This window comes from Hyperoodon ampullatus, assembly GCF_949752795.1.
Source record: "Hyperoodon ampullatus genome assembly, chromosome: 7".
In the NCBI taxonomy this organism is placed as follows: Eukaryota; Metazoa; Chordata; class Mammalia; order Artiodactyla; family Ziphiidae; genus Hyperoodon; species Hyperoodon ampullatus.
Window position 1 is genome coordinate 93,355,968 of NC_136920.1, and position 26,226 is coordinate 93,382,193.

Here is a 26,226-nt window from a genome sequence, read left to right on the forward strand (position 1 = left end):
CATATGATTCAACAATTCCACTTCTGGGATTCAAAAGAACTGAAAGCTGGGTCTTGAAGAGATATCTGCACACCCATGTTCACAGAAGCACTATTCATACAGCCAAGAAGTGGAAGCAAACCAAATGTCTACTGATGGATGAATGGATAAACAAAATGTGGTATATACATACAATGGAATATTATTCAGCCTTAAAAAGGAAGGAAATCCTGTCACATGCTACAACATGGATGAACTTTGAAGATATTATGCTAAGTGACATAAGTCAGTCACAAAAAGACTATATGATTCTTTTTATATAAGGTATCTAGAGTAGTCAAATTCATAGAGACACAAAGTAGAATGATGGTTGTCAGGTGGTTGTAAGGAGCTGGAGGGAGAGGGTGATGGAGAGTTGATATTTTATAAATATAGAGTTTCAGTTCTGCAAGGGGAAAAACATTTCTGGAGATTCATTGCACAACAGTATAAATGTACTTAACACTACTGAAATGTACACTTAAAAATGGCTAAGATGGTAAATTTTATGTTATGTATATTTTACCACAATTTTAAAAAATAGTTAAGGTGGTAAATTTTGTTATGTGTTATGTGTATTTTAGCAGAATTAAAAAGTTTTTAATTGTTTTAAATGATAAAAAAGGGTAATTAACACCAATTTTGCACAATCTTGTCCAGAAAACAGAAGAAAAAACTTCCCAACTCATTTTATGAAGCCAGTGCTACTGATACCAAAAGCCCGTAAACAGAGTTTCAAAAAAAGAATATGACATACTAATATCTCTCATGATCTTAGACAAAAATCCTCAACAAAATATTAACAAACTAAATCCAACAATGTATAGAAAGAAATACACACTATAACGAAGTAGAATTTATTATAGGTATGCAAAGCTGCTTCAACACTTGAAAATCAATCAGTATAACTCCCATATCAACCAGCTAAGGAAGAAAAATCATAATATTTATTGACACAGAAAAAGCATTTGAAAAAATTCTATTTTTGATAAAAACTCTCAGCATGTTAGAAATAGAGGGGAACTACTTGATACAGAACATCTACAAAAGCCTATAGCTAACATTATTCTTAGTGGTGAAACATTATACTTAGTGGTAAAACACTGAATATTTTCCCCTAAGATTGGGAGCAAAGCACTCTCACAGGTACTGGAAGTTACAGCCATTGTAATAAGGCAAGAAAAAGAAACAGTCATATAGACTGGAAGGAAATACAATTTTTTATATTTGCAAATGACCTGAAATACTTAGGTGTAAATCTAACAAAAGACTTACAAGACTTGTATGTCAAAAATTATAAAATGCTTATGGAAGAAATCAAAGAATGCCTAAATAAATGGATAGACATACTGTGTGCATGCACTGGAAGATCTAATATAGTAAATACATTAATATTCCTCAAACTCATCTGTAAGTTTAATAAAATTCCTTTCAAAATCCCAGAAAGATTATTTGTAAACAAAGACAAGTTTAGCCTAAAATTTATACAGATAGGCAAAGGCCCTAGAATAGCTAAAACAATCTTGAAGAACAAAGTGAGAAGAATCATTCCACATGATATTACAGCTTATTATTACAGCTACAGTACTTGGTGTTGGTGGGACAACAGACAGAGATCAGTGGAACAGAACAGAAAACCTAGAAATATACCTACACAAAATAGACTCTTTCAATTTTTTTAAAAGTTGCAAAAGCAATGCAATGGGGAAAACAGTCTTTTCAACACATGGTGCTGGAGCAATTGGACAACCACAGGCCAAAAAAATGAACCTCAACCTAAACCTCTCACTTTGCACAAAAATGAACTCAAAAAGGATTATGGATTTAAATGTCCAATGTAACGCTATAACACTGTGGGGGGATAAAAAAAGAAAATCTTCAATATCTATGGCTAGGCCAAGGGTTCTTGACACTAAAAGCTCAGTACATAAAAGGAAAAATTGATCAACTGGACCTCATCAAAATTAAAAAATTTTGAGCTATAAAAGAGCATGTAAAAACAATGAAAAGACAAGCTACATGCTAACAGAAAATATTTACAAACCACATATGTAACAAAGGACTAGTATCTAGAATATATAAAGACCTCTCAAACTCAACAGTAAAGGAACAATCCAATCAAAAAATGGACAAAAACCATGAATAGATATCCTACTGAGGAGGCTTTACAGATGTCCAGTAAGCACATGAAAAGATATTCAACAACTTTAGCCATCAGGGAAATGAAAATTAAAATCATGAGATATTACACACCTATCAGAATGGCTAACATGTAAAAATAGTGAAAACACCAAGTGCTGGCAAGAATGTAAAGAAATTTTATCACCCGTTGATTGCTGGTGGGAATGTAAAACGATGCAGCCATTCTAAAAAACAGTATAGTAGTTTCTTATAAAACTAAACATGCAATTACCATACTACTCAGCAAGTGTAGTTTATTTATCCCAGGGGAATGAAAACTGGTATAAGAATATTCATAGATTATCTTATTTGAATAACCCCAAACTGGAATCAATCCAGATGTTCCTCAACAGGTGAATGTTTAAACAAACTGTGGTACATACATACCAGGAAATTTTTTAGTATTTGCTTTATTGTTTCATCACCATTCAGCAATAAAAGGCACAAACTGACATATGCAACAATTTGGATGAATCTACAGGGAATTATGCTAAGTGGAAAAAAAAATCCCAAAAGATTAAATACCATATGATTCTATTTATGTAAAATTTTTGAGATGGTAAAATTTTGGAAAAAAAGGTAAGATTAGTGGTTGCTAGGGCACAGGGATGGGAGTTGAGGAGTGAGCAGGGAGTTGAGTGTGGTTTTAAAAGGGCAACCTGAGAGGTCCTTCTGGTAATGGAACTGTTCAGTATCTTGACAATGGTGGTGGATACCTAAACCTACAATGAGATGTACAGAACTAAACAAACACACACACAAACAAATGCATACAAGTAAAACTGGAGAAATCTGAATAAGATCAGTGGAGTCTTATCAATGTTAAGATTCCTGGTTGTGATACTATACTATAGTTCTGCAAAATTTTACTATTGGGGGAAACTAGTTAAATGGTACATGGGATCTGGCTGTATTATTTCTTACAACTGCATGTGAATCTACAACTATCTCAATAAAAGCTTCAGCTGAAAAAAGGGCTATGTATTATATGATTCCATTTATATGACATTCCAGAAAAGTGAAAAAAACTACAGGGACAGAAAACAGATCAGTGGTTGCCAAAAGGTGAGTCAGGGGAAGGTTTGAGGAATTCAAATTTTTTGGTGGGGGGCGGTGGTTATGGAACTGTTGTATATTCTGATTGTGTTGACAGTTATGTAACTGTAGTGTTTGTCAAACACAGAAATGTACACTAAAAAGGGCAGAACTATATGTCAATTATATCTCAGTAAACCTGATTTTAAACAAAGGACACTACTAAAAAGTAATCATTTAGCAGGACCAATCAACAAAAAAGGGAAAAGCAGAAATAAACATTAACAGGAAAGAAAAAGGAGATAAATACTGATATAGTACATTTTTTAATCACAAATATCCCTCATGTAATGATATTGAAGATCTACTGATAACTGAAAAAGGCAAGATGTGTACTTCTTTGTACCATTTATGTACAAAAAAATATGCACTGAATAGCAATGAGAACTATAATAAGAAACTAGTGTCAGTAGTTGCCTAGGGACCAAACACTTGAGTGGCTGCTAAGGATAAAAGTGGGAAAACTTGGGCTTCCCTGGTGGCGCAGTGGTTGAGAGTCCGCCTGCCGATGCAGGGGACACGGGTTCGTGCCCCGATCCCGGAAGATCCCACATGCCGCGGAGCGGCTGGGCCCGCGAGCCATGGCCGCGGAGCCTGTGTGTGTCCGGAGCCTGTGCTCCGCAACGGGAGAGGCCACAGCAGTGAGAGGCCCACGTACAGAAAAAAAAAAAAAAAAAAAAAAAAAAAAAAAAAAAAAAAAAAAAAAGTGGGAAAACTTGGGTTTTGGTCTATACCTTTTTAAAATTTTTCAAGCTGGTATTATGTGGAAATATTACTTAGTCCAAATGAGAACTAAATAGAGGAAAATAATTTAAAAACTTAAATACCTACCCTCAAATAAGAATATTATGAATGACTATAAAATTTTTTTAAGTTTTTCTTTTTTTTTAGATTTTTTTTTTGATGTGGACCATTTTTAAAGTCTTTATTGAATTTGTTACAATATTGCTTGTGTTTTATGTTTTGGTTTTTTTGGCTGCGAGGCATGTGGGATCTTAGCTTCCCGACCAGGGATCGAACCCATACCTCACTGCATTGGAAGGTGAAGTCTTAACCACTGGACTGCCAGGGAAGTCCCCGACTATAGAATTTTAAACTTAAAATAATTTCATAGAAAAATATAAAATTACCAACCCAAAACCAGAAAAGAACAGTAGAAAAGAATATTATAGTATAATTTTAAATATGAAAATATAGGGAAACATTCCCAAATAACATTATAAAACTAAATTCTGCAGTGTTGAAAAATAACACTTAATATTTTACAACCAAGTTCAACTTGGGAATTCAGACTTACTATAATTTAGCAATATAATTGAGCAATTTTGTAATGGTACAGGAATGGACAAATGAGAGGGTGTGGGAAAAAAGGGAACCCTCTTGCACTGTTGGTGGCAATGTAAATTGATACAGCCACTGTGGAGAACAGTATGGAGGCTCATTAAAAAACTAAAAATAGAACTACCATATGACCCAGCAATCCCACTAATGTACATATACCCTGAGAAAACCATAATTCAAAAGGACACATGTATCCTAATGTTCATTGCAGCACTATTCACAATAGCCAGAACATGGAAATAACCTAATGTCCAAGGACAGAGGAATGGATAAAGAAGATGTGGTACATATATACAATGGAATATTACTCAGCCATAAAAAGGAATGAAATTGGGTCATTTGTAGAGATGTGGATGGACCTAGAGTCTGTCATACAGAGTGAAGTAAGCCAGAAAGAGAAAAACAAATATCGTACATTAACGCATGTATATGGAATCTAGAAAAATGGTACAGGTGAACCTATCTGCAGGGCAGGAATAGAGACACAGACGTAGAGAACAGACATGTAGACACAGAGGGGGAAAGGGAAGGTGGGACAAATTGGGAGATTAGGATTGACATATATACACTACCATGCATAAAATAGATAGCTAGTGGGAACATGCTATAAAGCACAAGAAGCTCAGCTTGGTGCTCTGTGATGACCTAGATGGGTGGGATGGGGGTGGGGGTAGGAGGGAGGTCCAAGAGGGAGGGGATATATGTGGGGGAGGGGATATACATATAGCTGACTCACTTCATTGTACAGCAGAAACTAACACAAGATTGCAAAGCAATTATACTCCAATAATAAAAAAAAAATCAATAGAATAGAACAGGACCCTGACAAAGAACCATGAATGCACATAAAATAAGTAGATCTATAACAGAGCTGGCATTACAGATCAATGGTGAATATCAATTATCAATATGGAAGAAAAAAAACAAAGACTTAGATCTCTATTTGAGACTAAACACAAAAATAGATTCCAGATAGATCAAAGACATAAATGTGAAAACACTTTTAGAAAAAAGCCCAGAAGATTACCTTCAGTGATCTTTCCAAAGGAAATGATTTCTTAAATACGATGGAATAAGAATAAACTGTAGAGCAAAGGATTGATATATGTCATATTAAGTTTTTAAAACTTCTTTTCAACAAAATACAAAGTGAAAAGATCAGATTGAAAAGCTACACAAGAAGAAATTGCAATGTATATTGACAAAGAATTATAAGATCCTACTTTATATTTTAACAGATATATAAAGTATAATAAATAGACATCAAGGATATAGATCAAATTCTTGCCAGTGGTTGGTTACTTCTTGGAGTAACGAATAGGACTAAGAATAGAGGCAAAAAAGTACTCCAATTTTATCTGTAATATTATTTATTTCAATGAAAACATAAATGAAGTAAAGGGTAAAATATTAAAAATCATCAGTTCTGAACAATGTGAACATGAGTGTTTATTATTCTCAGTATTTTTTTTTTAATTTAAAAAGCAAGCAAAACCAAAAAAAGATAAAACTGGCTCCCTGCCCTGGCCAAAACAAAAGTTCAGACACCAAAGATAATTTCCCCTAAGACCATGATTTGGGAAGGCTGGCTCTTATTCTTTCTTTCCTTTGCAGCTATATTCAAATTCTCATGTATAACTCTAATCAAGATGAGGAAGGTAGCCTATCTTCTGCTGGCTGGGAAAGTGGAAAGAAGTCACAATCAAGTCCAAGGTAATTGGAATGACAAAAGCTGTAAGCAACAGGGAGAGCTAACATTTCAGAGGCTGTCCATGGTGTGCCAAGGAGAAAGCCCCTTTTGTTTCTCATCAGACTCGCAGCTGAATGTGAGGAGTGCTGTGTCACGGCCCTTGTCAGAGGATGATGGAGCCTGGCAATATGGAGAACCCCAGGAGATTCATGTCCAATGTAGGAATGTTCCTTCACAACAGCAGGTCCTCTGTCTGGAAGGAATATGAGGTAACGGACACAGCACACTAGGATTTCTCCAGCATCCAAGACAAAATAAGCCTTCATTGAGGTGGTGTCCAAATACAGGCTGCTAGCCTGCTCTCACAATAACATGAAGATACAATCAGCTCTATTTAGAAAAGCCATTAGTCTTAATCAGGAAAAAACATACTCTCCATATTTTAAAAAGCTGGTTACCACTAATGACAATCCAATAAACATTTGAAAAATGCCTACTATAATCCTTGACATCATAAATAAGGATTTCCCAGGGCACAGTTTAGGGACTCCTTGGGACAAACACAAAGTGAGGTACTAAAGTAGAATAAAAGCAAAGAAATGCCTTTAAGAAAACCTGTTTCTGCGGGCTTCCCTGGTGGCGCAGTGGTTGAGAGCCCGCCTGCCGATGCAGGGGACACTGGTTCGTGCCCCGGTCCGGGAGGATCCCACATGCCGCGGAGCGGCTGGGCCCGTGGTCCATGGCCGCTAAGCCTGCGCGTCCGGAGCCTGTGCTCCGCAACGGGAGAGGCCACAACAGTGAGAGGCTCGCGTACCGCAAAAAAAAAAAAAAAAAAAACAAAAAAAAAAAAAAACAAAAAAAAAAAAAAAAAAAAAAGAAAACCTGTTTCTGGCTTTGCCACTCTGTCTCTGACAACAGCATTTCCTCCTGTCAAATAATTGTTCACTGTAGCTATGCCTCTAACTCCTCTTCATGAAAACCAAAATTCTAAAGCCTGGAAAAAGACACCCCAAATCAATGAATTTACTTTTCCTGACTGTCCTCAAAAACAAAAAGAAGGGCTTCCCTGGTGGCGCAGTGGTTGAGAGTCCGCCTGCCGATGCAGGGGACACGGGTTCGTGCCCCGGTCTGGGAAGATCCCACATGCCGCGGAGCGGCTAGGCCCGTGAGCCATGGCTACTGGGCCTGTGCGTCCAGAGCCTGTGCTCCGCAACGGGAGAGGCCACAGCAGTGAGAAGCCCACGTAATGCAAAAAAAAAAAAAAAAAAAAAAAACAAAAAGAAACCACTGGACCCCCAAAAGATACATGATATGTTGATTTCTAAAAGAAAAGTTACATGGTTTTTCTTTTTTGTTTCTCTTTAAAAATAAACAGAGGGGGACTGTGTATTAGTTAAGTACTAAATAAGTAATTTAAATTCAATCTCTCAGGAAATTCAGAGATAAAGCAAATACAAAATAAAAGAAGAACTGATAAATATAGGCAATGTGGACAGACATCTGATAAATGGCGAGGCAGAAATAATAAACAGGTACACTTTAAAATGTACCAGATTCATAAACGTAGGGGTTTCTTTCTCTCTAAATGGTACCTTTATAACCCTAGAGAAATCAGGGCTACAAATACCAGAAAACACGTAGAATTTCACAAGGTGTTTTCTAAGGACTACTTCAAATTCTGCAGTGAAATTCAGTCTTATGTAAAGAGACATAAAGGACCTCCAGATACACATATCCTCCTTTACTCAAGTCTCAGTTATTAACTAGGCCCCTGGGTCTCTCTCAGCTTCTCCTTCTAGATACAAACCAAAATCTGCCCACATAACTTTCCCATTGAAGCCTTTCAATGATTTCCCACGGCCCACAAGAAAAAGTCCTAGTCTGGCATGGCATACCAAGGTCTCGAATGACCTGCCCTGTTTTCTACCTTCCTCCCCAGTGTTATCTGCCACTACTTCCCACTTAATTGCTTTTCACTAAGTCATACTGAAACTGCTGTAGTTCACTACATATAAAGAGTTATTTCATACCTCTGTGCCTTGACTTCTCACATACTCCCTTCTGTCTGGAATACTCTCCCCTCACCTTCACCAGATTAACTCAGTCATTTTCTAGAAAGTCCCACTTCTTCCAGCAGAGCTAAGTACTCCTTTGTGCTCCCAGAGCATAATTTGAAGGTTCAATCACTTTACTGAACAGCTGCTATATTGTCAGGTACTGCTCTAGGCCTTGAGGATAGGGCGAAGTACAAAAGAGAAGTCCCTGCCTTTACAGAGCTTACGGTACAGTGCAGGGGAGACCGATAATATATGAGAAATGTAAGTTAGGTGTTGATAAATAAGAAAAATAATGGTAGGTTAAGAGAATGATAGGAGACAGAGGTGTGCTAGTTTAGCTAGGTTGGTCAGGGAGGGAGTCTCTGATGAGGCGTCAGAGAGGGAGGGAGCCAAGCAGTTAACTTGGTACATTCTGGACAGGGGAAAAAATGCAGAGGCCTGAAGCGGAAGTGTGCTTGGTGCGTTGAGGAACAGCAAGCCTTTTTTTTTTCTTATACTTGAATTCTTATAAACTGGCTGCCATGTGGAGAATAAGCTATAGGCGGCAAGGGTGGATATCGGCCAGCCAATTGCAATAAGGAAGAACAAATCTGACTCCATATTAGATCTGTTACTTTTACTTAACGTTTGTATTCCATTGCTTTTGCTACAAGTTAAGAATATTGCCTATAGCCTGAAATATATAGGATAGCCTATTCTCAGGGCTCTGACCTTTAAAAGTACAACACTTTTCATTCATATAGAGATTAAAAAGTTGCAGAACAGAGAATAACATTTGTCTTGTTGGAGGTTTACAGGAACATCGTGACCTGACCTGACCTGACCTACTTGGACAGCTGCAAGAACAAATGACTCCCACACCAAGAAGTTTGCAACAAGCAGCTGCACCCCTCCCCTTTTAAAATAAAAGACGCTTGAATCCTAAATCAAGTAAGATGGCTCTTTGGGGCTCCAGTCCACCATCTTCTCAGTCTGCTGGCCTTCCAAATAAAGCTGTTGTTGTCCCAACAACTTTTCTCTCGATTTATTGACCTATTGTACAGTGAGCGGTATGAGCTTGGTCTCAGTAACACAATTGGAAGGCTACTATAATAACACAGGTAAGAGATTAGGAAGGCTTGAACTAAAATGATGCTAAGAAGTAGTAAGATTCTATATATTTCTGAAAGCAGAATTGAAAACAAGAACAAATGGACTAGACGTGGGGTGTGGGAGAAAAAAATCAGGGATGATGCCCAACTCTTAATCCTGAGCAAATGGAAAAATGGAGAGATTGAGAAAAATGTGCAGAGCAGGAGATAAGGTGGGGAGGGGAAGGGGCCAGGGAAAGGTAAAGGAGGGGCCAAAAGTTCAGTTTTGGACACATTAGGTTTAAACATCCAGGTGGAGATGTCAAGTAGGTATCTGGAAATACTAGTCTGGAATTTAGGGGCAGATCAGAGCTGAAGGTATAAATTTGGCAATTATTTGAAATCAAAAGGCATGGGAAGCCACAGGACTGGATGAAAGTACCTAGGGGATGAGTATAGAAGAGAAGAGGTGTAAGTACCAAATCCTGGGATAACTGAATTTTTAGAGGTTGGGAACATGAGGAGGATCCAGCAGAGGAAATATATCTCTAGCTTAGTCCAGATGGCAAGCTTCTTGAAAGTAGACATTACTTTCTTTGTCTTATCTTCAGCTTCTGGCTCTAAGCCTCTTAGTCCATAGTAGGTATTCAGTAAATAAATTAAACTGTCCTTTGAAACCCAGCTATTAGAATCTACAGTTATTTCCTAGAAGGTCTCCTGGTAAAATATGAGAGTTCAATGATTGAAATATGACCAACCCAGTGAGGACATCTTTTCAACCACCTGCAGCACAAACTGAACTGATTTTGAAATAGCACACCACTGCTACACAAGCCATGAAGAGAAAAGGCACAGATGAAGGCTCTAAAAGAAAGAGTCTTTTGATTGGAAAAGCAAACACTATGATGTTTAAAGGCCAAGAATCATGAAACAGAGATTTTTCGTCTCCTATTGTTTCACAAAGTAAATAAACATGAAACATATGGGCGATTCCTCACTTTTTGCGTGTGTGTTAGTCCATTATCACCATAAACAGCTACAGTAGAGAGGCTAAACTTCCAGCTCCACCTGACAGTAGAAGGCAATAAAGATGATAACTGAGCACCTATAAGGAATTATAACACTCTTAATAAGTATGTCTCCTGTCAGTCCTCTAAACATTTTATTCTGTTCATCAAAAAACGTTGAAGTCATACAGGTAACTGGAGCTTGTATTTTATTCTGAGATAGAAAAACAGAATATGTAAATTTCTGGACCATCTTTAAAGTCTTCTGTTGCCAAAATGACTAATCACATGGAAACAGATGTGTCTGAATAATCCAACTGACTCACAAAATAACTTTGCTACCATAAAGGACACTAAACTGATTATAAAGGCTTTTTATTCATGCCCTCAAAAGACATTTTGGCTAATTTTTCTTACTTATGTCTAAGTCGAGCAGAGGTATTTGGTGTTTAATGACACAAGACAGGAAAATGAGAGGAGGAGGAGAAGCTCAGGGAACCTAACAGCTAGGGAAGGATGCTGTAGAAGTTAGAATTTATAGGAAAATCAAGTTAAACACTGACTTTAAAAACTCATGGTCAAATGAAAGGAAATTTTTTTCCTCAAAATGAATGGATACCTCAATCCCTCCAAGGAAACTAAAGCTCAAATGTGATTCTGTATGAAACAGCAAATTATCCAGGCAGTCAAGTCTTCACCTTTTACTAACCATGCACTGTGCTATTCACTATTCATTGGCATTTTGGAGAGAAATTATGCATATAACTTGGAAGACAATTTAAAGGTATGGTAAGTATGGTACTAATACTCTGTTTATACATCACTCTTAATTCATAATGAATGTATTTTAGTATAAATTCCTCTGTGCTCATTCACCATTTCATCTCACATCTCACATCTCACATGAATGCTATTATAGTTTTTAACGTGCCTAACACAGTCCCTGGCACATCATAATGGCTCAAAAAACATTCCACCAGGAGACTTACAAGAAAACTACTAGGGAACATGTACTATAGTGGGTATATGTCAGCTTCGGCTGTCCAGCATCTGAATGCCCTTCTGATTTGAGGGAAACCCAAGACACATGGGAGGCAGAAACCACTTCCCACTACAGAAACTAAAGAGGAGTAGATATTCTCTTTCTCCACTCCCTGGAAGTTAGAACATGGGAAGGTGACATAAACCTGTCTAAATATAGCTGGAATTTTCAATATTAAGATGTAATGCAAGGACATAAGGTCTGACAGAGATTATTCACAGAAGAGAGAGAAGAGTCAAGCATTCAGACACATGGCTGCAAATGTCTGAGGGCAATGAAGTTGAGCAGCTTGCTGATGACTGTGTAGTAACCAGTGTAAGAAGCATACAGTTTACAAAGTGAGGTCTACAGAAATCTTGGCTGTGCCTTGCTTCCCCTCAATCCTGCCCAAGCCTAATTCTCTAACCTTGTCAATTCTGTGCACTACATAGTATTCATTATTCTTTTACTAAATTCCTATCCTGCTTAAATTGGCCAGAGTTGATTTCTGTCGTGTGCGCTGGTACTAGGGAGTACATTACTGGCAACAGTACCTCAGGTAATTAAGGGCAATTTGGGATTGGTTTCTGGCCTAGTAGAGGCCAGTGAATATCATATTAGTTTTCGTAGAAGGGATTCTGCAAGTCCTTGACATGGAGTGGTGAAATACGTAATTATCACTTGAGTTCACATGAAATGCTCTAGGAGATTGAGAGAGTGCTGTCAAGAATAAAACAACATGAAGGGAATGAAGAATTCAAGACTATGGGCATCTGCTATTCTAAGTGCACAGGATGGCTTACATAAAGGGAATATTAAGGTCGAATTCCTATAAACTAGGCTTCAGGCACAGACTGAAACCGAGGTACTTTTAAGAAAAGGATCTTTTCTCTCTTACAACAACAGAGCTGAGGTAGCTATGAAAACAAATACACAAGGTTTGATGCTCTAGGTTGCTGAATTAGAGGTCAGTTAAACTTGCATCCATATTGGGACTATTCCATGAAAGCTGGAGCATTGATTGGAGAGAGAGAGAGACAGAGAACAAATTGGAAGGGCAGTATAAGGGAGGATTCTGAGGACTTGGGAATATCCTGAATCCCTAAACCTCACTGAGGCCCCCCTTGCTAGCGGGGTCCAGTGTGACTATTCCTCTTCTGCTTGAAAAAGCAGTAAAATCCCCTTGCCTGAAGGAATTACCTTGCAAGTGTAAACTAATTCCCCATTTGCCTCATCCTTCCACATATGTACTCTACTGCACTACCATCAGATCACAGAATGGTCTGTGGGGTGAATTACAAAAATATCAAAACATTTACAAGACTTTGGTCACTTATATGGACAAGCATATAGGAAATAAATACAGGGAATATAGGAAACGAGTGTGTTAACCAAGGAAAGAAAAGCAACTCTAGATCCAGCGGATTTTGTGTAGGTATTTTTCCAAAGGTTCTGAATTCAAAAATCTAGCCTCAGTGGCTAGCTTCAGTGGTTTAGAATCATTTAGAGTGGTTCTAAATATTTGTCTAGTTGACTGATTGGAAACTGGACTCAGTGGTGGTCTAGGCTAAAGGAAGTTGAGGTGTCACAAATTATTTGAGATAATGTGAAAGGAGGAATTCAAAAACTTCAGGACACAGAAATGATGGAAATTATTGTCACCCATGTTACCCCTTTACCCATTTCCATCTATGGAGCCTACAAGGACTCAGAGACATTTCCTTCTCTAAGGCCTTGAAAAATACATTAGGGCTTCCCTGGTGGCACAGTAGTTAAGAATCCGCCTGCCAGTGCAGGGGACACAGGTTCAAGCCCTGGTCTCGGAAGATCCCACATGTCATGGAGCAACTAAGCCCATGCGTCACAACTACTGAGCTGTGAGCCACAACTACTGAGCCCGCGTGCCACCATTACTGAAGCCCACGCGCCTAGAGCCCGTGCTCTGCTACAAGAGAAGCCACCGCAATGAGAAGCCTGCGCACCGCAACTAAGAGTAGCCCCCGCTTGCCACAACTAGAGAAAGCCTGCGCACAGCAACCAAGACCCAACACAGCCAAAAATAAAATAAATGAAAAAACAATAATAATAAATAAATAAATTATTTTTAAAAAAATAAAAATACAACAGTAAGTAGAACACTCACATCTTTGGAAAACATTCTATAGGCCAGGGATGCTGGTGGGAGACACTAAACTCAGGTTGCCCATTTCAATTTCAACAAGGAAGGAAGAGAAGACTGGTTCAAGATGGCAGAGTAGAAGGACGTGCTCTCACTCCCTCTTGCAAGAGCACCAGAATCACAACTAACTGCTGAACAATCATCGACAGGAAGACACTGGAACTCACCAAAAAAGACACCCCACATCCAAACACAATGGAGAAGCCACAATGAGATGGTAGGAGGGGTGCAATCACAATAAAATCAAATCCCATAACTGCTGGGTGGGTGACTCACAGACTGGAGAACACTTATACCACAGAACTCCACCCACTGGAGTGAAGGTTCTGAGCCCCATGTCAGGCTTCCAAACCTGGGGGTCCGGCGACGGGAGGAGGAATTCCTAGAGAATCAGACTTTGAAGGCTAGCGGGATTTGACTGCAGGACTTAGACAACAAAAACAAGACCCGTATATATGCTGTCTACAAGAGACCCACTTCAGACCTAGGGACACATACAGACTGAAAGTGAGGGGATGGAAAAAGATATTCCATGCAAATGGAAATCAAAAGAAAGCTGGAGTAGCAATACTCATATCAGATAAAATAGACTTCAAAATAAAGAATGTTACAAGAGAAAAGGAAGGACACTACATAATGATCAAGGGATCAATCCAAGAAAAAGATATAACAATTATAAATATATATGCACCCAACATAGGAGCACCTCAATACATAAGGCAAATGCTAACAGCTATAATAAGGAAATCGACAGTAACACAATAATAGTGGGGGACTTTAACACCTCACTTACACCACTGGACAGATCATCCAAACAGAAAATTAATAAGGAAACACAAGCTTTAAATGACACAACAGACCAGATAGACTTAATTGATATTTATAGGACATCCCATCCAAAAACAGCAGATTACACTTTCTTCTCAAGTGTGCACGGAACATTCTCCAGGATAGATCACATCTTGGGTCACATATCAAGCCTCAGTAAATTTAAGAAAATTGAAATCATATCAAGCATCTTTTCTGACCACAGTGCTATGAGATTAGAAATCAATTACAGGGAAAAAAACATAAAAAACCCAAAGACATGGAGGCTAAACAATACATTACTAAATAACCAAGAGATCACTGAAGAAATCAAAGAGGAAATCAAAAAATACCTAGAGACAAATGACAATGAAAACACAACAATCCAAAACCAGTGGGATGAAGCAAAAGCAGTTCTAAGAGGGAAGTTTATAGCTATACAAGCCTACCTCAAGAAACAAGAAAAATCTCAAATAAACAATCTAACCTTACACCTAAAGGAGCTAGAGAAAGAAGAACAAACAAAACCCAAAGTTAGGAGAAGGAAGGAAATCATCAAGATCAGAGCAGAAATAAATGAAATAGAAACAAAGAAAACATTAGCAAAGATCAATAAAACTAAAAGCTGGTTCTCTGAGAAGATAAACAAAATTGATAAACCATTAGCCAGACTCATCAAGAAAAAGAGGGAGAGGACACAAATCAATAAAATTAGAAATGAAAAAGGAGAAGTTACAGACACTGCAGAAATACAAAGCATCCTAAGAGACTACTACAAGCAACTCTATGCCAATAAAATGGACAACCTGGAAGAAATGGACAAATTCTTAGAAAGGTATAACTTTCCAAGACTGAACCAGGAAGAAACAGAAAACATGTACAGACCAATCACAAGTAATGAAATTGAAACAGTGATTAAAAATCTTCCAACAAATGAAAGTCCAGGCCCAGATGGCTTCACAGGTGAATTCTATCAAACATTTAGAGAAGAGTTCTCAAACTCTTCCAAAAAATTTCAGAGGAAGCAACACTCCCAAACTCATTCTATGGGGCCACCAGCACCCTGACACCAAAACCAGACAAAGATACTAGAAAAAAAGAAAATTACAGACCAATATCACTGATGGATATAGATGCAAAAATCCTCAACAAAATACTAGCAAATAGAATCCAACAACACATTAAAAGGATCATACACCATGATCAAGTGGGTTTATACCAGGAATGCAAGGATTCTTCAATATAAGCAAATCAATCAATGTGATACACCATATTAACAAATTGAAGAAGAAAAACCATATGATCATCTCAATAGATGCAGAAGAAGCTTCTGACAAAATTCAACACCCATTTATGAAAAAAAACTCTCCAGAAAGTGGGCACAGAGGGAACCTACCTCAACATAATAAAAGCCATATATGACAAACCCACAGCAAACATCATTCTCAATGGTGAAAAACTGAAAGCATTTCCTCGAAGATCAGGTACAAGACAAGGATGTCCACTCTCACCACTATTATTCAACATAGTTTTGGACGTCCTAGCCATGGCAATCACAAGAAATAAAAGGAATACAAATTGGAAAAGAAGAAGTAAAACTGTCAATGTTTGCAGATGACATGATACTATACATAGAGAATCCTAAAGATGCCACCAGAAAACTAGTAGAGCTAATCAATGAATTTGGTAAAGTTGCAGGATACAAAATTAATGCACAGAAATCTCTTGCATTCCTATATACTAATGATGAAAAATCTGAAAGAGAAATTAAGGAAACACTCCCATTTACCACTGCAACAAAAAGAATAAAATACCTAGGAATAAACCTACCTAAGGAGAGAAAAGACCTGTATGCAGAAAACTATAAGACATTGATGAAAGAAATTAAAGATGATACAAACAGATGGAGAGATATACCATGTTCTTGGATTGGAAGAATCAACATTGTGAAAATGACTCTACTACCCAAAGCAATCTACAGATTAAATGCAATACCTATTAAGTTACCAATGGCATTTTTTACAGAACTAGAACAAAAAAATCTTAAAATTTGTATGGAGACACAAAAGACCCCAAATAGGCAAAGCAGTCTTGAGGGAAAAAAGCAGAGCTGGAGGAATCAGACTCCCTGACTTCAGACTATACTACAAAGCTACAGTAATGAAGACAATATGGTACTGGCACAAAAACAGAACTATAGATCAATGGAACAAGATATAGAAAGCCCAGAGGTAAACCCACGCACCTATGTTCAACTAATCTATGACAAAGGAGGCAAGGATACACAATGGAGAAAGGAGAGTCTCTTCAATAAGCGGTGCTGGGAAAACTGGACAGCTACATGTAAAAGAATGAAATTAGAACACTCCCTAACACCATACACAAAAATAAACTCAAAATGGATTAGAGACCTAAATGTAAGATGGGACACTATAAAACTCTTATAGGAAACATAGGAAGAACACTCTTTGACATAAATCACAGCAAGATCTTTTTTGATCCACCTCTTAAGAGTAATGGAAATAAAAACAAAAATAAACAAATGGGACCTAATGAAACTTAAAAGCTTTTGCACAGCAAAGGAAACCATAAACAAGACGAAAAGAAACCCCTCAGAATGGGAGGAAATATTTGCAAACGAATCAACGGACAAAGAATTAATCTCCAAAATATATAAGCAGCTCATGCAGCTCAATATTAAAAAAACAAACAACCCAATCCAAAAATGGGGAGAAGACCTAAATAGACATTTCTCTAAAGAAGACATACAGAGGGCCAAGAAGCACGTGAAAAGCTGCTCAACATCACTAATTATTAGAGAGATGCAAATCAAAACTACAGTGAGGTATCACCCCACACCAGTTAGAATGGGCATCATCAAAAAAGCTACAAACAACAAATGCTGGAGAGGGTGTGGAGAAAAGGGAACCCTCTTGCACTGTTGGTGGGAATGTAAATTGATACAGCCATTATGGAGAACAGTATGGAGGTTCCTTAAAAAACTAAAAATGGAGGTACCATATGACGTAGCAATCCCACTACTAGGCATATACCCAGAGAAAACCATAATTCAAAAAGACACATGCAGCCCAATGTTCATTGCAGCACTATTTACAATAGCCAGGTCATGGAAGCAACCTAAATGCCCATCCACAGACGAATGGATAAAGAAGATGTGGTACATACATACAATGGAATATTACTCAGGCATAAAAAGGAACGAAATTGGGTCATTTGTAGAGATGTGGATGGATCTAGAGACTGTCATACAGAGTGAAACAAGTCAGAAAGAGAAAAACAAATATCGTATATTAACACATATATGTGGAACATAGAAAAATGGTACAGATGAACTGGTTTGCAGGGCAGAAATTGAGACGCAGATGTAGAGAACAAACGTATGGACACCAAGGAGGGAAAGTGGCGGGGGGTGTGGGTGGTGGTGGGATGAATTGGGAGATTGGGATTGACATGTATACACTGATGTGTATAAAATGGATGACTAATAAGAATTAAAAAAAAAAAAAAGAAGGAAGGAAGAGACCAAGCAGTGGCCTCTAACTACTAGTGAGTGAGAAAGGAGGCATAATTACATAAACAGGCAGCAAGGCCAGAGTGGTAAGTAAAACACCTTGACTGTATAAATCTTTGGCAGTAGCTAATTGCTCACAGTCTATGTAGGATTAGAATAGGTTATCCCATTTCAGGGAGAGAGAAATGTGTTTTCATTTATACAAGGAACTTATTAGGATAGGTACGAATAATTTTTAATATATAACTATGGGGAAAGTCAAAGTGTCAGACTATAGTAGACATTCTTTTTGCTGAGTTGTTCCTATTTGGGGGGAAGTCCCAAGATCAGGGGAAGCAAGATTCTACCTCTTATTGCAGAAGCCAAAGTGGAGAAGATAATCTGTCTTCCCTATCTCTTGGGAGACAGAGTGTGGGCACATGCCTTAAACATACCCAATCAATTGGTCAGATGCATAGTTTTGACCCTTAGGGAATGAAGCAAAGGTCAGCGAGAGATTATTTTCAGCACTTATGGGGAAATCAAAAATCCATGACATGGCTGCAAGTGTTCAGTGGTTAAGTCTAGTGTTGTAGTGCCAACAGAAATATATAAAAAAGACTGTAGGGCTTCCCTGGTGGCGCAGTGGTTGAGAGTCCGCCTGCCGATGCAGGGGACACAGGTTCGTGCACCGGTCTGGGAAGATCCCACATGCTGCGGAGCAGCTAGGCCCGTGAGCCATGGCCGCTGAGCCTGCATGTCCGGAGCCTGTGCTCCGCAACGGGAGAGGCCACAACAGTGAGAGGCCCGCGTACCACAAAAAAAAAAAAAAGACTGTAAGTCGAAACCTTGGCTATCCTTGCCTCCCTTGGTTCCTGTCTAAACCGGGTTCTCTAGCCCACCTAGCAATTCTTTTAGTTTCTCAATATCCCTCCAGTAAAGACCTCCCCTGATTAAAGATGATTTCTATGACATGCATTCAAGCACACTACTACAGAGGCATAAATGCACTTTAGGATAATTATGCCATCAGGGACAGAAACAATTTACTGCCTATGTATATACTACTTCCTGTAGCAGACTGGAAGATAAGTAAACTATAATGACAGACGTATGCTCAAAGCCAGAATATTTACTTCTTCTATTAATATGTTAGATTGAATCAAATGAAAACTATAGTTATCAGACCATTTTTATTAACCCCCAAAAATTTTCATGTGGTTTAACCTAACATTTCTGGGTTGTGTTAAAAAGGCAGTCATATCTCTCCCTACCTAGCTGTTCTTAGCTAATTTTAAAAGGTTAGCTTCAAAATCCTTCCTTAATTTGTCTAATATTTTTTAAACGCTTAAGCTTTAAAATTCTACTGATAATAGCACAGATATTTTTACACAGCACTGGTTGAGCCTTATAGAATGGCGACCCCCTTAAAGTCTGTAAATAATAGAGAACTTTGGGATAAAATAATGTTCAATAAGAAGGAATTCGAATCACAGAAATTTGTAACCAGAAGGACAAAAGAAATTTATAACCAGAGTGTGATTTGACTCACATTTAGTCCTAACTTGCATCTTGTTGGTTTGAAACTCCTCCTGCCGAATGGGATTTCGTATTATTCTTAAAGTCATTAAGAAAAGAATACAAATTTGGGGGTAACTGATTCTAGTTTCCAACACCCAGAAACCTGTTTGGGGGGGTCTTTTTTTCCCTTATATTTACGTATATCATATCTGCTACATTTCCTTTTACATTTACAGAATATTAAAGGTAGTTTCTCACCAAACAATACATATTTACTTTTCATATACTTAAAGGTACTAATTTAGGCCTCAGCATTTCTATTCCTACTCAACCATCCTAATTCCTTTAATATTTCCTCAGGAGTCTATTTTCGAGTCCCTTTCTCATATTCTCTAAACCTCGTGCACATTTGTCAAATCTTCCAAACTGCAGAACATAGTATATCTTAAAAGCAGGTGCAATGTGAAAGAAGAAACCAATTTGGGGGGTGGGTGAAAACGTGCTCCTGGAGAAGAGGATCAAAAAGGAACTGATGATAAGGAACCTGGAGTGGGAACTACGAGAAGTAGTCAAATACGTACTTACCCAACCATTCTTAATACAAGTGCAAGGCTAGAAGAAATACACTGTGGAAAATGAGATAAAGCACATTTGCTTTTTGCGTTTCTTCCTTTATTTTTTAACCTATCACCAAAGTTCTCTAAGAGAGTCCAACAACAAATTATTGGATTTTGCTCTAAAGCAATAGTTCTTAGGTTGCCTCAGTACTTGCTAAAGTGCTGCTAAGCTGATGAGGGATTTTTACCTGAATGGCACTTCTCCCTGTGGAACATCCACATAGTAACGAATAAAAAATCTCTCAGAATCTTCGCGCTCACCATCAGTGATGACACTGCCATTAAGTTTGGAAACCGATGGCAATCTATAAATAAAAAGCAAAAGAGACATTTTAAGATAATAAAAATATTTAGCCTTAGAAATAAAATTACTGGTTTGAGGCCCAGTCTTATTCTCTTGAAAGGACTCATTTGATGTAGCTCTGCTTGTGTACAACTACCAGCATGAACTAACGTAGTATAAAATAAAAGGACCAAAAATATCTAAAGATTCATTTTTGGATGTGACAACTGACCTTTTATAACCATACCTCACCTTTCAAAATAAGATCCTAGGCAGCACGGTCCAACTTAAGTATCGTGCAAGCCACACATATAATTTTAAATTCTCTAGTAGCCGTATTTTAAAAAGTAAAAATAAAACAGGTAAGATTAATTTTAATAGTATATTATATTTAACCCAATATATCCAGGATACAATCATTTCAATCTATAATCAATACTCAAAAAATAACTAAGATACTTAAATGTTCTTAATTTAATACTTAAATGTTCTTTTTTCATATAAAGTGTTTGAAATCCAGTGTGTCTTTTTCACTTACGGCACATTTCAATTCAGACTAGCCATGATTTCAAGTGCTCAAAAGTCACCCATGGCTGATGGTACCATACTGGACAGCACAGGTCTACAAAGCAGTCAGTACAAGTTGGTCATATAGTTCAGGAATTCATTTATTATATTTACAAAAGAACTGCGTAAAGAAAATAAACTACAAGGCCTGCAAGACTTACTCTTCGTAGAAGAAAAGTATGCTGAAATTTATTTCTTCAGTGGGATATACTGTGTATGTTAAGAACTGGAAAGCGGTAAAGATCTGGTAGGTATTAGTTGGTCAGAAAGATCAAAGTGGTTTATAGAACCACTCTTCTTTAGGGAACCTTAAAGCCTACTGTTCCCCTGTCAAAACTACTATGTATAGTACATGAGAGAACAAATCAAAACTTCGTGGCCCTTTACATCTTAGTCAAGCTTTACTGGTGCTAAAGACACAGACAAAAATAAACCCTCATGGGACATTTCAGTAGCCTGGGGGAGGCAGAGGCTGAGACACGAAAGGCAGGGGAGTCAGAGGAAGAAGGTAACAGCATGGTGGTCACGTTTAAGTCAATCTACATTGAAGAAGAAAACACAGGGCTTCCCTGGTGGCGCAGTGGTTGAGAGTCCGCCTGCCGGTGCAGGGGAAATGGGTTCGTGCCCCGGTCTGGGAGGATCCCACATGCCGCGGAGCGGCTGGGCCCGTGAGCCATGGCCGCTGGGCTTGTGCATCCGGAGCCTGTGCTCCGCAACAGGAGAGGCCACAACAGTGAGAGGCCCACATACCGCAAAAAAAAAACCCACAGATGCTACTGTCTTAAGTTTTACACTAATGAAACAGCCCAATTTTCAGGTATTTACACTTTAAATGACTTCTATGTTAACACAGAAAATAAGGGTAACTAAAATAGAGTTGATTCCCTATTATACCTACTTTTTTCTTCATGACCCAAAACAGGATTTCAAATATTGTAAATATTGAAAAGTATAAAAATAGAATAGATTTGTGAGGGAATTTTTCAGTGGTCTTGGCAGATCCATTATATTTCACATTTTTCTCATCATATTGCATTCCTTTTCCTCTAGGATTTGGAGCTACAGAAGCGGCTCCTTTAAGCAGTCTATTCTAGAGATGGATAAACATACAGTGTGCTCCTCTCACCCCCAAACAGTACATTAGTCCTTTGATGAAACAACAAAGCCCCGAGAAAAGAAAGCAGAATAATCAGTACAACAGACCTGGCTACTACCAATTTCCTTCGCTCCTCGGTGGTATATGGTTGAAGAAGAGGAATTCCTAACAACCTCACTTCTTCAAGTTTAGGGAATGAGTTTAGTTTGTCAATGTCTTCCCAGGACTGCAAACCTAATTTGAGAAATATATTGTTTAAGTAAATCCAGAAAAGCACACAAATGAGAAGATAAACATAGCAAAAAAATTTATTTCCATTAATAGGTTCTGAAATGTTAAAATGATCATAAACTAGTTAGAGATCCTGAAATTTTTCTTTATCCAAGGAAAGAATGGAATAAAACACCATAAAAACTTCCCTGTAACCTCTCTTATCCCTGTGATCCCAGTGCTCAAGGGACGCCCTTTATTCTCCAACATCCTCTCATCTACTGATTCTCCACCCAAATGGCTGGTAAAGGGGGTCACTGGTGGTTTAATAAGCAGGATGGATGCCATGATTACATAATTGAAAAAGTGATGTGATCAACTCTTTCAACAGACAGAGACTCAGAGAACATAACTGTTGATCAGAGTGGACACTGCCAGAGTAAATTTCTACCTAACGAACACTAAAATGGGCAAGGTCAATAGAACCTGAAACTAAATATCATCTTTCAACTGTCCTCATTTTGGGGACAGGGAAAATAGGTTCAAAATTTAGAACAAACAAACAAAATCAAAAACAAAAAAACTGAACCCTTGGGTAGGAAAACATGAAACAAATTAAGATTGTTCACACCTAAAAGGAAACTCTTCCTATAGCTGTGAACAAATGTATCATCCAAGTCAAGTCAATACTTGGCACTGGTAGGAAAAATATCCCTGTAATAATGAAGCTGGTCAGTTTTACAACACATTAAATCCACTGCAGAAAACAATGTAGTCCCTTCCTATTTCTATCAACCTTCAGCAAGGGTAAAGGCAGAGGAGCAGTTTGTGAGGACCCTGGTGCAAAACTATCCCAGGTCACTGTCCTCTTCCCTTCAGAATGGCATTGCCATTTAGGAGGAAGAATAGAGTTAGCTCAAGGGATGTCAAGTTCTGAAATAAACAGCTTCCTTATGCAAATCACTTGTTTTTAAGACTTAATTCCTGCCCTTATAATCTCCGTGGTGGAATAAACCGTTCATGTTTTTTCAGTTATAGGTCAGAATTATTTTTACTTAGGTAGTTGTTTTAAAAATAGGCCGAAAGACAATACCAAGAGAATGAGAAGAAAATCCATACACTGGGAGAATGCATTTGCTAAAGGCATACTGATAAAATATACAAAGAACACTTAAAACTCAACGACAAGAAAATGAACAATCCGATTAAAAAATGGGTGGAAAACCTGAGCAGGCACCTCGCCAAAGAAGATACACAGATGGCAAGTAAAGCATATGAGAAGTTCCACATCATATGCCATCAGGAAAATGCAAATTAAAACAACGAGATACCACTATACACATATTAGAATGGCCAAAGGCCAAAACACTCACAGCACCAAATGCTGTCAAGGATGTGGAGCAACATAAATGTAGAAAGGAACAATAGAAAAAAATCAGGTGCAGGTAAGAGGGTTGTTGTAGATTAAGAGAGTATGTTTTATCTGTTAAAGATACATACTGAAGATTTTAAGGCTGAAATTACATGACTGCTGAGATTTGCTTTTAAAATATTTCCCCCAAAGGAAAAACAGTATGGGGGATAAATACAGGAAGCAAGATGCTAATAAATGTTGAAACTGAAAAAAAAAAAAAAAAGGATGTGGAGCAACAGGAAGTCTCATCCATTGCTGGTGCAATGCAAAATGATACAGCCACTTTGGAAAAGAGTTCAGCAGCTTATTTCAAAACTACACGTACTCTTACCATATGATCTAGCAACTGCACTCTTTGTTATTCACCCAAATGAACTGAAAACTTATGTCCACACAAAAACCTGCACATGGAGGTTTACAGCAGCTTTATTAATTAAACCAAAACTTGGAAGCAATCATGATGTCCTTCAGTTTGTGAGTGGATAAATAAACTGTGGTACATCCAGACAGTGGAATATTATTTAGTGCTAAAAAAGGAACATTCTATTAAGCCATGAAAGGCATGGAGGAAATTTAAATATGTAATAGTAAGTGAAAGAAGCCAGTATGATTCCAACCATATGACATTCTGGAAGAGGCAAAACTATGGAGATAGCAGAAAGATAAGTCTTTGCCAGGGATTAGGGGGGAGGGAGGGATGAATGGGCACAGAAGATGGTTTGGGCAGTAAACTATATATTATGTACAATACTACAATGTGTGTCATTACAGATCTGTCAAAACCCGCAGAATGTACAACACCAGGAGTGAGCCCTAATGTAAACCATGGCCTTTGGATGATGACGTGTCAATGCAGGTAAACTGAAAGATGTCACTTAGGTGCTGGGATGTTGATAGCAGGGGAGGTTGTTCCCATGTAGGGCAGGGAGTATACGGGAGCTCTGTGTACTCTCTGCTCAGTTTTGCTGTGAATATAAAGACTGTAAAAAATAAGGCTTATTAATTTTTAAAAATAGGCTAAAATATTCATTCCTGTGATATACAGAATCAGATGGCAACAAACTGGTAGTCAATTATATGTAAACACTAGAAAAGGAATGTGAGAATTTGAAAGCCATAGCAGGTTGGGATTCCTCAACCTAAATCAAGACAAAACAGTCTAGTCTGTAATTCTCTGTACTCTTTTTACCCGCCTTTTACTATCCAATTCATCAATTTCATTTCACTCCTTTCATAGCATGACCTCTTTAATATACAAAACATTAATAGCTAATATAATGCTATGCCAAACAAATATTTGATAAATACTGATATTTATCAGAGCATTTATGGAAATGAATGCATTAAACTTAGCTAATCATTAGGCATCTGCAGGCTTCCCTGGTGGCGCAGTGGTTAAGAATCCGCCTGCCAGTGCAGAGGACACAGGTTCGAGCCCTGGTCCGGGAAGATCCCACATGTCACGGAGCAACTAAGCCCGTGTGCCACAACTACTGAGCCTGTGCTCTAGAGCCCGCAAGCCACAACTACTGAGCCTGCAAGCCACAGCTACGGAAGTCCATATGCCTAGAGCCCGAGCTCCGCAACAAGAGAAGCCACCACAATGAGAAGCCCGCGCACCGCAGTGAAGAGTAGCCCCCGCTCACCGCAAGCAGATAAAGCCCGTGCGCAGCAACGAAGACCCAAACGCAGCCAAAAATAAATAAATTAAATAAATAAATTTATTTTTTAAAAAGAGGCATCTGCATGTCACTCTTGAAATTCATCCGGTAAGAAGGCAGAGCTGTGACTGACAGAAATGCACTTTCACTGTATTTCATGCATAAGTTCAGATCAATCTGCATGTAGAATGAGAACAAGCCTGTTCCTCACCTGCCTTGTGGAGGCTGATGGATCGCAGATTAGGAAACAACCTAGCCAATGAATCATCAGGCTCCTCAATAGCATTCAAATGGTTGTTGGCCAGGACGAGGGTATCCAGTGAAGGAAACATAACTCCTAACTTGCGTATTTCAGTCCAGTGTTGGAGGTTATTGTCTGTTATATGTAGTAGCTTAAGAGAAGGACAGCAAATAGAAGGACAAGACACTGTTTCATAGTCATTAAGGCACAGGAAGAGCTCTTCCAAACTGCAGAGAAAAAAGGAAATATTTCATTGTTTAAAGCAGTTAAGTTTCTACTCTGCACCTATTTTCAGTCATTCAATAAATAAGCGCCTACTATGTATGAGACTCTGCTAGGTGTTGTAGAGAAAATTACAAATGTCTTTCTGAAGCTTAAAATACAGCTGGGAAGACAAAACCTAAAATACATAAAACAGCAGAGAATGATATAACCCAGTACTAAATTAATTTTGTGCTTAAGTAAATAAGTGCTAAATGAAGCAGCACTAACTGTAAGTACAACAGTACTTCGTATAGGAATAGGATTGAAATTGTGGTTGGAATAGTCAGGAAAGGGTGCATGGCCTTGAAGGAGGGGTAGACTTGGGCAAATTGAGAGGACACAGAAGGAAATTCCAGGAACAACATGAACAAGTAT

The 26,226-nt window shown here is 38.1% G+C and overlaps 1 protein-coding gene across 1 annotated transcript in view; it reads right to left on the reverse strand.

Annotated features, from left to right (window-relative positions):
• The window catches only part of TBCEL (tubulin folding cofactor E like), a gene marked incomplete at both ends in the record, with an annotated part of 48,437 nt that overhangs the window by 13,279 nt on the left and 8,932 nt on the right, over positions 1-26,226 (reverse strand). The window contains 3 exons of the mRNA XM_079708526.1: positions 20,304-20,420; positions 22,169-22,295; positions 25,558-25,814. Of these exons, the coding sequence (XP_079564652.1) occupies positions 20,304-20,420; positions 22,169-22,295; positions 25,558-25,814 (501 nt within the window). The remainder of the gene's footprint in view (positions 1-20,303; positions 20,421-22,168; positions 22,296-25,557; positions 25,815-26,226) is intronic.